Here is a 13,692-nt window from a genome sequence, read left to right on the forward strand (position 1 = left end):
AAAATAATGAAGCCATGTAATGCAAACAACTAATGGAGTTCATCATTCATAACCGATTTATTAGCATTTAGATGTGGAAATTAATATTTTTTACCATAATTTATGTCTCTCCACACACACACACATATATATATATGTATCTTTTCACAATGATATATTGACCATAAAGTATTTATACACCCTATTAAGATTATATTTTATTTATTTAATTTTACCTTTATTACTATTTAGTAAGAGAGAGTCAAATATATATATATATATATATAGATATATGTATGCATACAAATACATACAATTTCACTATTCATTGTGCTATTTTAGCTCAAATTTCATTATTAAGTTTCGTGAATTTCAATAATTTTATCTAAATGACTCAATTACTTCCATGAGAGCAAACTAAATTGAACTATGATAAGTTTAGCTATAAGTTTAACTATACGTTTAAAAACTTATTCAATTAGTTTAAATTTATATAATTATAAATATTTTTAATTTTAAAAAATTATGAATATTCATTTGCTATTGTAATAATAGCTATAATTCTAAAAATTTATTCAATGAGTTTAAATTTATAGAATTATAAATATTCTTATTTTTTTAATATTGTGAGTATTTATTTGCTATTCAAATGACAATATGTGATTTGAGCTCTTCTTAGTACTACTTTGAATAATTTTTTCATTTTCATATATGCTATTACTAATTATAATAATATGTTTTATTAATTTAATTATTAATTATGTAATTATAAATATTTATTTATAATTTTCGTAATTAAGTGATTTTAAAATAGTAATTTTTCATTTTCATATTTGCTATCATTAATTACAATAATATGTGATTCCATACGATGATTGTAAGTGTTGATAAATATAGTGATGTGTGAGAATATATATATATATATATGTATGTATGTAAATATAAATGTGAAAAGTTAAAAATTGATTATAAAAATGGTTATGGAAAGTATGAGTGAAAATTATTATTAAATGAAAATAATAATAATAATAATAATAATAATAATGATTATTTGCGAGTTACGATCTTATTATTAACGGTTGCTGGTGACGGGGCAGCAAACCGAACGAAAAATAACATTCGATTGAAGAGGGAGAGAGAGATCTGCAAAATTCAGACAGGAACATCCTCCAACTCTCTTCCTCCCCCACCTCCACCACCACCACCTCCTCCTCCTCCTCCGCCGCCGTCTGAGATCGGCCATTCCCCTCCAAATTTTAGGGTTCTGTTTTCAATCCTCAACCCATTCCCTGATTACACACTCCCCTCACGATTCTCGGCAATTTGAATCCGCCATTGCAATATTTCCAATAACACCGACGCTTGATCTGCATTGCTTCTGCCCACTGCTTTACGTTTTGCGATTTCTGGGTTTTGGATTTTGGCCGGCCGTGGGCTGATTTGTGTGCAGGCCTCTGCTAATTTCGTGAATTCCGATCGATTATTGATTGGCCGGGCGTGGCAGTTCTTCCATGGTAATAGGGAATTGGGCGCTGATCTGATTGGATTCGAGTACGAGGATTAGGGTTTCTACATGGCTTCCGCTCAGGTGCTGCCTAGTTCTCGCAAGCACGAACATTTGGCAGCTGGCAAGCGCCGGGTACGATATATATATATATTTTACATTATAATCAACCTGTTCTGGATACTTAATGGTGACATCGCTTCTTCTTTCTATTTCCAATTGCACCTACTGTCGATCCAATGTCCCCGGCTATTGTCACCACGGAATCATGTGTATGCTAGTCGTTCAGAATGTTTGTTTGGGATGATCTGGGATCCGAGGAATTGTCTCAGCTGGTGTCTTCATGGTGAAAAAATCGAGGAATTGCTTTTCTGGTGAATTATGCTTGCAGCATTCTTAGTTAGTGGGTTTCCTGCATGTGTGTATTTGTGAAAGTAATCGGTAATTGGTTGCATGGACAGTTCAGGTCTAGCTATAGCTGAGAAACAACATGGTTGTCTGGTGAATTATGTCTTGTGTTTGCTTGTTCTTGTCTGTCGCTCTCTAATGGCAGAGGCTTTTTGGACGTGGACGTACAATTTCCATTTGCTGACAAGAGAATATATATATATATATATATATATATATAGATATGTTACTCATCAGAATGTCTAAGTGAAGAAGTTTACTGCATCAAGCAGGTCTAGATTTGTGATTTACTGAGGTGGGGTTATCCCTTGGTCACGCTGGTAGGAAAGATCTATGACGCGTCATCTTCCATTTCTTAAAACTTTCTCACTTTAGGACTGAACAGAAGAACATCTGAGGACTTGGTCAGTTATGCATTTACAAATGCTATGGAGAGTGCAAGTGCGTGTGCCTGAACTGCTTGATCTGTCTCATGATTTGCTAGGCAGCATTTTCTTTCCCTGTTGTTTCTTATCCCCCGGGAATGCATGGCAATTAGGGATTTAGCTTGAGAAGGTGCTGCTCAAGCACATGATAGATATCACCCTTTTTCGTTTGAATTCCTAAACAGAGGAGCCCCGCTATTTCCTTTTAGCTTTTGAATGTTACTTTCTTATTGTGGGTGCATCTTTCTCTAAGCTTATTGTTTTGTCTTGATTATCAACACTTGCATATTGGTGGGTCTGTTGCTTTCAAAGCTATGTATCTCAGTTGGTACCTTCATGCCATTATTATTAAATTGACTTTTTTTACAAATAAAAGTAATATATCCTCATATCAGTGATGCAATTCGTCAATTGAGGAGTTGAGCTCCATTGCCTATAATACAGTAGATACTCTTCTCCAGTCTGATTGAAGGATGCAGAAGGGTATGCATTTTTTCAAACCTACAGTTTCTTGATAAGACTTTATCTAAGACCATAATTATTGTAAAACTGAATGATGATTTATAGTGGACCATAAAAAAAAAAAATTACATAGCAACATAGCAAATAAAAAAAATAAAATAAAATGATAGTATTCTCCATTGTCATGTCGTAGCTTTAGATCAGAGAGGAAGCTGACCATTCATGCTTAGAGAAAACTTTATTTTAAATTATAAATTGTCTGCATTATTGTGTAAGAGCTAAGACATGAACTTACTGGTTTGATTTTGCTTGTAACTGATTAATGGGATTAATCCTAGCTGTCAAAGTAAGTACATCACAGATACAAATATTTTGGAACTGCAATGTAATGGCATCATTAAATTTCAGATATGTCTATTTGGTGATATGAATTTTAAGGTTTTTTCTCTTGATACTCTAATTGATTACCCAGAAATAGGAATATGTGATTGTTGCATTTTTGCTTGTTTCATTTTGACTTCTCATTACTTTGGTATCTTGAGTTAAATAGCTTTAGTATGTTCTTGCATGTGCATGAGCTCGTCCACATTACCAGGATGATAATAAGTTTTCCAGAAACGGGAAGAATCTTTATTTTATTTTTTATTTTTCTTTATTTGTTTATGTGTTATTGTCTAAGAATGCTTCTGACAAATAACTATTCCTTGATTTGACCTCTAGGGATGTCAGAGTTTTTTTCCTCTGGAATACAAAATTATTATGTTAATTAACAGATGGACATGACAGTCAGTGGTCCTTTCATGATATGACTTGCATTTAGGATAGTTAATAATGATCTAGAAAAGCACCTCCCTCTCATTGTTGTTGATTATTCATTTTGTCAGCTGGAAGAATTCCGGAAGAAAAAAGCGGCAGACCGAGCCAAGAAGTCCAGTTCAAGCAATGTTGCTGATGTTACAGTGAATGAAAAGCGGCCATCAGACACGCAAGTTAACCTCTCTGCAAATTCTGATGCATTTATTCAACAACCATCTATTTCTGAAATAAATAATGGACCATCTGACATTTCTGAACAAGATTCCGGTTTCCCCATAAATGACACTGCCGACACACTCTCCAGGACTTTAGATCATATGCATTCTAAAGACGAAGTTTATAATAAACATTATGAAATCTCAAGGTCCAATGGGCCAGTAGATTACATCATAAATCAAGACTCTAAGGAGACGGAAGATGACTCTGGAATTTTTAGAGGATCCCGTTATGGCTTGACATCTGACCATGACTCCAAAGGGATTGAGGAAACCATAGGTATAGAAAATAACAGCAATTTGAAAGATTTCTCATTCAAGATTCCAGAATCATCTCCTGATTTAGTTGCCAATAATGTCAACTCCCAAAGATTTCCCAGTTTTCCTCAGCAAACGAAGTCCACCAATGCAAGCCCGCTTCCGTGGGCCATCACAAGCCCATCTTTCAATGAAGGTGATATTTTGTCTTCCTGAAGTTTCATTTGCTGTATCTTTCAGTTAGTAGTTTCAGATATAAATTAAAATGTTCTGGCCGCTGGATGGAAACGAACACTAGTTTTCTATCTGCATGGGTCGAAATTAAATTTAAATTCTTCACATTCTTTATGATTAAATGCACTGTTATTTTTCCATCCTAAAAACCACTTGCTAATTTGCACAAGACAATTTTTGCCTATCGTTCCACGTTTTGCAGGAAAAGTAAGAATGTATAACCCAAAAAAAAAAAAATGGAGCTAGAAATTTTTGATCACCAAACAAGACTTTGATTTAATTTATTTATGATTGTACATAAACATTAATCCTCAGACGAAGCTAAAGCTAACTTATTTTGACATTGACAGAGGCCTATCAACCGAGTAGCACAAAGGGGTCTGCTCCTGAAAGTGGGCTGTTAGTGTTTGATGTCGCTAGATCTGATGATTCTGCGAAATTTGACATAGATGAAAGGAAGCTTAGTAGCTCATTTAGCGGGTTACCTGGGGTGCAGAGTTCAGCTCCATATACATCATCCCAGTACTCCTCAGCTGCTTACAGCTCTGATCATAGCAATTCCTCGGATCACACTCCTCTATATACCCCTATTAGTGAGGCACATCCTCGAAGATCTCGACCTTCTTTTCTTGATTCTCTCAATGTGCCCAGAGCTTCTCCAGCATTTCCTTCTAAATATGCTGAATCAAAGGAGTTGACTTCTGGAAATGATGCTGGAAACAGCATGGATTCTCTTAGCCAATCAGCTTTTGGGACTAGATACACAGACAACTTAGCTACTTCCACCACAGCAATAAGTAATGAGGAACATATCTCTGATGCTGGTGGACGTTGTGTGGAGAAGAAGCCAGAGTTTTATCTCCCTAAGCAAGATGAAGATTTTGCTGCCTTAGAACAGGTACTCAGGTGTCCCCTCACTTTAGTTTTTCATTTGGACATTTTGGACATGAACATCGTCAATTGAACCAATTGTTTGAAAAATCTATTTGTAGTAATCTGTTTTTTGGACACAAATCAAGGACTTTGTGGTTGGTCCTATATTTATGTTTTTGTTAAATGGTCGTTTTTATTTTGCCAAAAATGGAAGTGATATTTCCTGATATTTGATTTACAGGAATAAAATTTATTTACTGTATTATGTCACACAAAACCTATGCTAAAAGCTTGAGGAGATCTGAAAGGTGAAATCATGATATTACCATGCAACATCAAATTATTAGTTTAGAAACTTTGATTAAGAATGAGGAGTAACATGGAAAATTTAGGTAGAGAATAACATCAATTCACCTCTCTGCCCATCTCTCTCTCTCTCTCTCTCTCTCTCTCTCTCACCTACGCTTTCTGGTACATGTAAACAACTTTCTCTCTAATCTCATCCTTCCTATAATCCTTAAGCTTGAAGCTTTCTTACAGTTTAAAAGATATATGCGAACTTCAGCTGATAGAGATTTTATATATGTACCAGTAAAGCTTTAATTTATGGATGGATCTGTCTAATTGCATTATTAATCATTTGGCTATGCTGAGTTGACAATGACTTCTTCTGTTGCCTCCTTGAAGCAGTGGATTTAGTTTACCGATCTGTTAGGACATAATCTGTTCGATTAAAGTGGAAGGCTCCCTTTCCTGAATCATCTCCATTATGATGCCTTATAATGAAAGGGATGGGAATAAAAAAGGAAGTAACGCTTGCGTTATAGTGTCTGGTCAGCCCAATGTGAAATTGGAAGCTATATGTATAAATAGAAATAAAGCTGCTGATCCTGAGCTTCTGTGTAGCCATTATGCTTTGCTTTTGAATTCTGTCCCGAGTTTTTAGACAACAAGTATCTGTAATAGATTTTTGTTATATAAATACATTCTCATTGAGAAAAGAAAAGGAAGAGCGAAAAATTCATGTACCTATACTGGGATTATAGGATATACTTTTTTATTGAGCTTGTTTACTTGCTTAAGCTTTTCACCTTGATACCAATCTTTCTGCTTCTTGTTTGCCCTTTGGTGCAGCACATTGAAGATCTAACACAGGAAAAATTCTCCTTGCAACGAGCTCTTGAGGCTTCTAGAGCTTTAGCAGAATCTTTAGCTTCTGAAAATTCATCTCTAACAGATAGTTATAACCAACAGGTTTGCTCTCAATATTGACCTTGTTGGAATTTTTGCTCATTCATTGACCTCTTCAGACTAATGATTTCATTTACAGATCTTTGGTATTTATTATCAAAATTAGCTAAGTTTGTGAGTTATTGATAAATACTAATAATTTATTTTAAGTCTATATGGTAATATTTGCTGCTTCTCCAATACTATTATGTTGTCTTTTGTGAAGTTATTTACACGGGATGACAATTTATTTTGCTCTTGACATTTGTTACAGAGTGATATACAGTTCTTGAGAGTATAGTCTATAGATTGACAAATGTTGATGCGAGAAACATATTCATCTGTGAGACTGCCTCAAGATTGCATTGCTTTTAAATTTTATCAGTTTCTGCATAATGCACCAAAAAGTACTGACTAAAAATTTCTCAAGCTTTGCCTAATATCTTCTTAACCTAGTTGAAGTTTCTGGAATTAACCTAGTTCAACAGCTGTGGGATAAAAAAGGAATTATTTACATAATTTTGGCATTGCAGTTCTCTTGGCTTCATGCGAGTTTGGAGTAAATCTTACTACAACCAAAAGGGAAAAAAAAAACATCTTTTAGAACAATTGGAATGTTTTCTTTATTTATGTTTTATTATTGCCATGCTTATGTTTTATTTGCTTGCTGTCTATGTCATTTTGTTGCTTCAGAGAGGTGCTGTCAATCAGCTAAAAGCTGATATGGAAAAGTTACAGGAGGAAATCAGCACACAATTGGTTAGTGCAGCAAATATATTGTGCTTCTCTTTACGTCACTGAATTTGTGCATCCTGAGTTTATTGCTGCTTCTTGGGTTGCTCATGAACTGGTGATCAGTTCATATCTTTCCCCGGAGGTATGGGCAACGAGACAAGAGGGGGTGGATAAAGCTGGTTTGCTTGTTCTACACACATTACTTAAATGATGAAGAGAATTGTAAGGCCGTGCTTTACAAATAAGAAAGTCTGAGGAGGAAGGAGGGTTTAGGAGGGGGAAGAGAGTAGTTTAATTGAAGGAATCCTTCCCTTTTTTTTTCCATTTTCTCTTTTCACTTATCCGGTGTCAAACTTGCCAAGTGATAGGACTTAATTTTAAATTTTACTAAAAAAGTAGTTCTGTTCCTGAAATTTACTATCTGGAGAGAGAAGAAAGGTGGAAATTCATCCTTAATCTTCCATCTTAGTATGATTGGTGCCTCTTTTTTTCTGAGAGATATTACAGTACCCTGAAAGCTTTTTAGTGCCTGAAACACTGAGCAATTGCTCTGAATGTTAATCTGTTGCTCAGTAATTGAATAGCTAGTTATATTGATGAGTCTTGTTGTCATGACATGTGATTGGATTCATATTATTGTATTGGTCCACATATCAAATATGACAAATTTAGGATCTGTTCAAAAAAAAAAAACAAAAAGAAGGATGTAATAATACCAATATGTTATAAGCATGTGCTGGTCCACATATCAAAGATGACAAATTCCTCTCAATGACTTGAATACTCTGCATCTATTAGCTATAGCTCATTCTCTGCTTACTTGGATCTCTTACCAGGCAGAATTGGAGTCCCTCAGACATGAATATGCTAATGCACAACTAGAATGTAATGCAGCAGATGAACGAGCTAAGCTACTGGCCTCTGAAGTTATTGGCTTGGAAGAGAAGGTATAGAGCTTGCTTGGTATGTTTTAAGTTTCTCTAGTTGTCCATCAGTGTTATTAAGAAAGAAAAAGAAAAAAACAAAGGAGCTGGAGGATGGTAATTACCAACAAGGAAATGGCATAGTGCAGTTCTGAATTGTTGTGCGGCATTTTGGTTCTATGCGTGTGCTGATGTATCTCTTCTGGTGCCTAGCATGTAGTTTATTCTTATAGACCTTTTTGGCATGTGTTTTGTACTTAGGAACCTTTATTTAAAGTCACCTTTTCTTTTAGTCAGCCTTCTCAGATATAAGGAATTGTGACTATTTATATAGGAGCAGTTATCGGCTATAAGTGAGGAAATCAAGTTAACTTCTGAGTCAATAGAAAAGACAACTAATATGTTATGTGGTAGAAATTACTCTTTTAAATGACTTCAAAAATAGTAGATTGGAAAAGGTCTCTTGATTTTAAAGAATCAAACCTTAATTTAACTTGCTAGAAATGAATTCCAAATTCAAAATTAAGCAGCTTCGATGTTCATACATTGTTATAATGATCATTTTGGTCCAAATTCAAATTCTATCGAGTTGCAAGTGCATTTTCTCTGAGCCAGTTATATGGTTACACTATTATAATGACCATTTTGGTCAGTTTTATTGTTAATTAGTTATTTAAGAGTTCTGCAGGCTCTACGGCTTAGATCCAGCGAACTAAAGCTGGAAAGGCAATTGGAGAATTCCCAAGCAGAAATTGCTGCATACAAGTATGTCCCCTTTGTGATTCCTTCTTTTGAAGTGAGATTTCCTTTGCCTGCAAAATGATGTGAGTTACATATATTTATTTATTACTGTTCAATAGTAGTCTTTTTCTCTTATTTCAGTGGAGAAAGTCCACTTTTGAGGATATGACAGTTTTTTGTACATAATCATTAGTCAAGATGAAAGTTCCCAGTAACTCGAACCATTAAAGCTGAGATGGGAAAATGGCATTTTCTTTGGATAGAGAAAATTGGTGTGGGAGTATCGTCCTTTTTTTTGAACTTATTTATTTTCTAGCCCTTGCCGGTTCCCTTCCTCCTATTCGCATTTCTCTCAGAATGAGAAGCCTCCACCTACAGTGTAAATCACTAGTGGCAACATTTTTAAACTATGAGCAATATATAACTAGAAAGGATTACTGTTAAGCAATTAATTGTCGAAAGTGATGCATCTTTGTGACAAACTTTTGCCTGTTTGGAGCTTGCCTAGTTGGTCTTTTGAAACTGCATTTGTTATTCTAATTAATTAGGTTAATGAATTCTGCTAACTCCGTAAAGGAGTAGTTGGAACCTTCACTAACTGGAACTCCTTTGAAGTCAAGGATTGTTCTTTGTTTAGCTTATAAAGCTTTAATTAGATCGTCTCTTAATGCTTCAATTGCTATTGGGACATCCTTATGATTTCTGCCCTTTTTCACGACTGTTTCTTCATAATCTTGTAATTGTTTCTGTTGACTTTTTTATGAGGATGAGTTTTTGACCTTTTGCCTCCTGGCTTTACAGAAAGAAAGTGTCTAGCCTAGAGAAGGATCGTTTGGATTTACAATCAACTATCAGTGCTCTCCAAGAAGGTAAACTTCAATAATGCACTGCGATTCAGGCCAAAAAGATAGTGTAATCTGTATAAGGAGTATAAGAAAATTTTGGGGATATTTTAACGGCAGAAAGCAAAGAAGCTGAAATTTATAGACCTATGTGTAATCAAAATGAGCGACATCCAATTTCATCATTACATTCCATGACGTATTTTTTTGTGGTTTACTGATGTAAAATGCTGCTATGCCTACCTGTTCTCTCCTTCATATATCAAGAGAAAATTGAAGGCAATAAACAATGAGTAAGAATATCGATCTCAGTATGAGCCAAAAAAGAAAAATAATGAACTTACTCATGTTTCGTCCTTTCTTTGGGCTGATTACAGCTCTTATTCTTATTGGTTTCCTTTCATATTCTTATGTTCCTGTTTTGCTATATCCTCGTGTTCCTCTTTTGCTATCCATTGAAATTTTATTGAATTAAGAGGTCAAGCGACTAGGTAAAACAAGAGAATGGAACCAGAGTATATAATTGAATAATTACCACAAAAACACAAGAAAGAAACTGCAAATTAAAAAAAAAATTCAGTCTTGTTTTTATGATTCATGTGAGAATTTCCAAGTAGACCAAAGGCAAAAATTATAGATCAAGAGTCAGCCGAAAGCCAATCATTTGACTTTGGTCCTTAAAAATTAGCCTGATGCATGGAACATTCTGCTGTATTTTACTGCCTGTACTTTCTTCTCTCTTTAAATGAGTAGAGCAATACCCTCTTTAGCACCATAATGGAAGGAGCTAGAAGAGAAAAGGATCTCAATAGGAATTGATAAAAGTTTTCATGGAAACTACTTTTATTTATATTACCACTAACATTTCCTTTCATCTCATTGGCAATCTATCCAGAGAAGAAAGTATTGCAGTCAAAGTTGCGCAAGTCTTCTACCAGTGGAAAGTCTATTGAAGTCAGCCAGAGTTGTTCCAATAGGAAAGACATATCTACTTCGACTGATGACCTTGGTAAGGATGGATTTCTAGTGCCTGAGTTGCTGCTATAGTCATGTTGGTGGTAATCTTTAATATATTATGGGCTTCTTGGGAATTGGACTTGAACTGAGTATGTTCGGTAATGTCTCTTTCATCTGGGTAAACTAGATTGCATCCTAGTTTATGTTGTGTTTTTTTTCTCTTCAATCTGCGCTAGATTGGGTTAGTCTTGGTTGGAATATTGCACCCTTTGAAATCTTGGTTTTACTTGATAACTGCTCAGCAAAGTGGATATTTAGCCATGATGATATCAACAAGCCATTTGCCATTGAATAATCAGTTGATAAGTAATAGCAATTTCTTGTTTTATTCACTTCTCGTTCTATATTTGATTTAACAGCAGATGCCTCTATCAACACGTCTAGCCAGCAAACGGAACATTCTGGCTCTGTTCTCGACAATGATGCCTCCAGTTCCTTGTCGTTGTCTGATACTTTACAGTTGAATGTTGAAGCTTCATTTGCTTATATTCCTCCTGACCAACTCCGGATGATTGAGAACATCAATACAATAGTATCCGAGGTGGCATCTTTCATATTTTTTTCTTTGAGATGTGTTGGCTAAGTTTCAGTTTGCTTTGGTTATTGGGTTTAACAATAATTGACATGTGATTTCTCGCTGCAGTTAGCACTGGAGAAAGAGGAGTTAGTGAAGGCATTGGCATCCAAAACATCGGATAATTCCAAACTAAAGGTATTCTTAGCTTGTGCTTGAAATAGTCCTGATTGATTGGTGTTTCTGAGTTTGCAGATTTCTCAGAACAGGACCATGTGTTGCACAGTTTGAGACATGGGTTCCCGGCTTCAACAACAGGACCGTGTTAATATGACTAAGAACGTTAAAATTTGATAAGGTGGTTTCATTGATATGACTTGAATAGAAAGCAATGATCTTATCAGGTTCAATATGCAAAATCATGCGATGAGAGAATAGACTGGTCAGTTGAACAAAACTGGCTGGGCGGATCCACTGCTCAAAACTATGCTTATTTTGGGGATATTGAACAGCTGTGCAATGATATAGTTTTAATCGCATGAGGGCGTTACAAATAAAAGGATTTTCACTATTTAAGTACTAGTATGTCGATACCTGTATCTTTCAATAAGGAAGGAACATCTGTCAAATTCCTGGTGTTTGAGTAGAGTTAGAGTACGTTGCCCGTTCCTTCTAACCTTTTAGTTGAACTGATGATAGACAGGCTGGTTTTTCATTTTATTGCATTCTAATGTGCGTTTTTGGGGATCCCCCCCCCCCCCCACCACTAACCGTACTTTCTCATGAATGTAGGATCTGAACAGGGAGCTGTCTCGAAAACTCGAAGCTCAGACACAAAGATTGGAACTGTTAACAGCCCAAAGTATGGCTAATGGTAGTATGCCAGCCAAACTTCCTGATGCTCATGCAGTCCTTGACAATACTGCTTATGCAGATGAGGGTGATGAGGTACTTTTGCCCCCCCTTTCTTTTGCCCTGTACGTATGATTTGTGTTTTTGTGTACTATTTCACTACTAAGTATGTCATAATAGCTATGCTTGCTTATCTCTGAGTCTCTGGTGAAAAAGTACTGTAGAGAAGCATTTTGGACTCTTACATGATAACTTTTCAACGTTGATAGACTTTTGGCCTGCATATTTTCCTACAAAATGTGGTCTTTCAGGTGATATCTGGTTGCACAAGAAAGAATATTCCTGTTATATTGATTGGCTACCATTTTTCATATGAATACATTAAGGCGAGGAGAAAAAATATCGTTCCTTGAAGTGCTTGATTTTCATTGGGTGGCTCTAAATATTATTATTTTTGCACGTGTTGGTTCATCACTGTTTGTATCACTTCAGGTGGTTGAAAGGGTACTGGGCTGGATAATGAAACTCTTCCCAGGTGGGCCCTCGAGACGAAGAAGCAGCAAGCTCCTCTGATTTTCCAGAAAAAATGAGGTGCTGCTCTTAATCTGTAAATTCAAAGTTGATTATGTAAGTCCATTCTTTTCTGATGTGCCAAAACCCGAAAAGAAGAAAGCAATGAAGATAGGGAGGAAAGAAAGGAAATAGCCAAAGCTTGTTTTCTTGAGGCTTCCCTCCCATTGGATGGTTGACAAGATTCGCGATTTGGTATAATATCAAAATTAGTTGTTTTCTATGTTTTGGTGTACCAATTTTTTTGGTCAGTGAGAGAGAGAGAGAGAGAGAGAGAGAGAGAGAGATGTTACAAGGTAAACTGTACAATGCGTAAGCATAATTAGTATGTGTTGATGAGGAGACTTTCTCATTTTTATACAATTTGGTTGAAAGTACAAATTAAACATTTGTTGACGTTCCTTCCATCTGTAGCAGACAGACTTATTGGATTGGGTTGTGTTCGAGTGAGAGTGCCATTGATTACATGGATCAATTCTTTACATGATCCTTCTTCACCGTGATAAAGCGAGGAATGATTATTTATCATTTTTCTTTTCTTACATAAGGATATATGAATTTTGCAAATAGGGTGAATTGCAGTATATATCTTATCCTTCACATGTTGTGTCTTAGTTTTATTCTAACGTTGATTTTTTTTAGGTATCCTAGTGTTAATAGTTTAGTGTCAAATCTATCATGTCGTAAAAGTTTCGTCCATTTTTTACGGGAATTCCCGATATAAGGAAAAATTACACTATATATCTCAATTTTTTCGTTGTTTCTCAGTTCTATCTCAATCTTTAAATTTTTGCTCAATTCTGTTCCAACCTTTTTTGTGTTGGGATAAATTTGGGAAATTTTGAAAAGATTGAGATAAAATTGAGAAAAAAGCAAAAGGTTGGGATAAAATTGAGAAAGTATCAAAACGTTAGGATAAAACTGAGAAACAATGAAAAAGTTGGGATATATGGTGTAATTTTTTGCTTATATAGGGAATTCCATTATCAATTCAGTAAAAAATAGACGGAACTTTTACGACGAGATAGATTTGAAATCAAAGTATTAACGTTAGGATACCTAAAAAAAAAATCGACTTTACTCTAAGATAATAT

General features: G+C 35.2%; 1 protein-coding gene across 2 annotated transcripts; it reads left to right on the forward strand.

Moving 5' to 3' along the window:
• The first annotated feature begins 1,071 nt into the window (after positions 1–1,071).
• Positions 1,072–13,082, forward strand: LOC116195568 (protein BLISTER). Of its 2 annotated transcripts, none has more exons than XM_031524831.1 (13): positions 1,072–1,618; positions 3,663–4,263; positions 4,652–5,199; positions 6,309–6,428; positions 7,098–7,163; positions 7,976–8,086; positions 8,751–8,827; positions 9,605–9,672; positions 10,541–10,654; positions 11,022–11,203; positions 11,306–11,374; positions 11,969–12,124; positions 12,521–13,082. In XM_031524831.1, the coding sequence occupies exons 1-13, from the start codon at positions 1,553–1,555 to the stop codon at positions 12,599–12,601; spliced, it is 2,259 nt and encodes a 752-aa protein (XP_031380691.1). In that variant the 5' UTR covers positions 1,072–1,552; the 3' UTR covers positions 12,602–13,082. The 2 variants fall into 2 exon arrangements, with proteins under 2 accessions (XP_031380691.1, XP_031380692.1); XM_031524832.1 differs by having other exon boundaries at positions 11,025–11,203.
• Positions 13,083–13,692: the final 610 nt, after the last annotated feature.

This window comes from Punica granatum, chromosome 2, assembly GCF_007655135.1.
Source record: "Punica granatum isolate Tunisia-2019 chromosome 2, ASM765513v2, whole genome shotgun sequence".
Taxonomy (NCBI): Eukaryota; Viridiplantae; Streptophyta; class Magnoliopsida; order Myrtales; family Lythraceae; genus Punica; species Punica granatum.

Coding starts and splice junctions, on each gene's coding strand:
- LOC116195568 (XM_031524831.1), top strand. CDS start 1,553: ATGGCTTCCGCTCAGGTGCTGCCTAGTTCTCGCAAGCACGAACATTTG. Junction 11,375..11,968: donor CGGATAATTCCAAACTAAAG/GTATTCTTAGCT, acceptor TCATGAATGTAG/GATCTGAACAGGGAGCTGTC. Junction 12,125..12,520: donor ATGCAGATGAGGGTGATGAG/GTACTTTTGCCC, acceptor GTATCACTTCAG/GTGGTTGAAAGGGTACTGGG.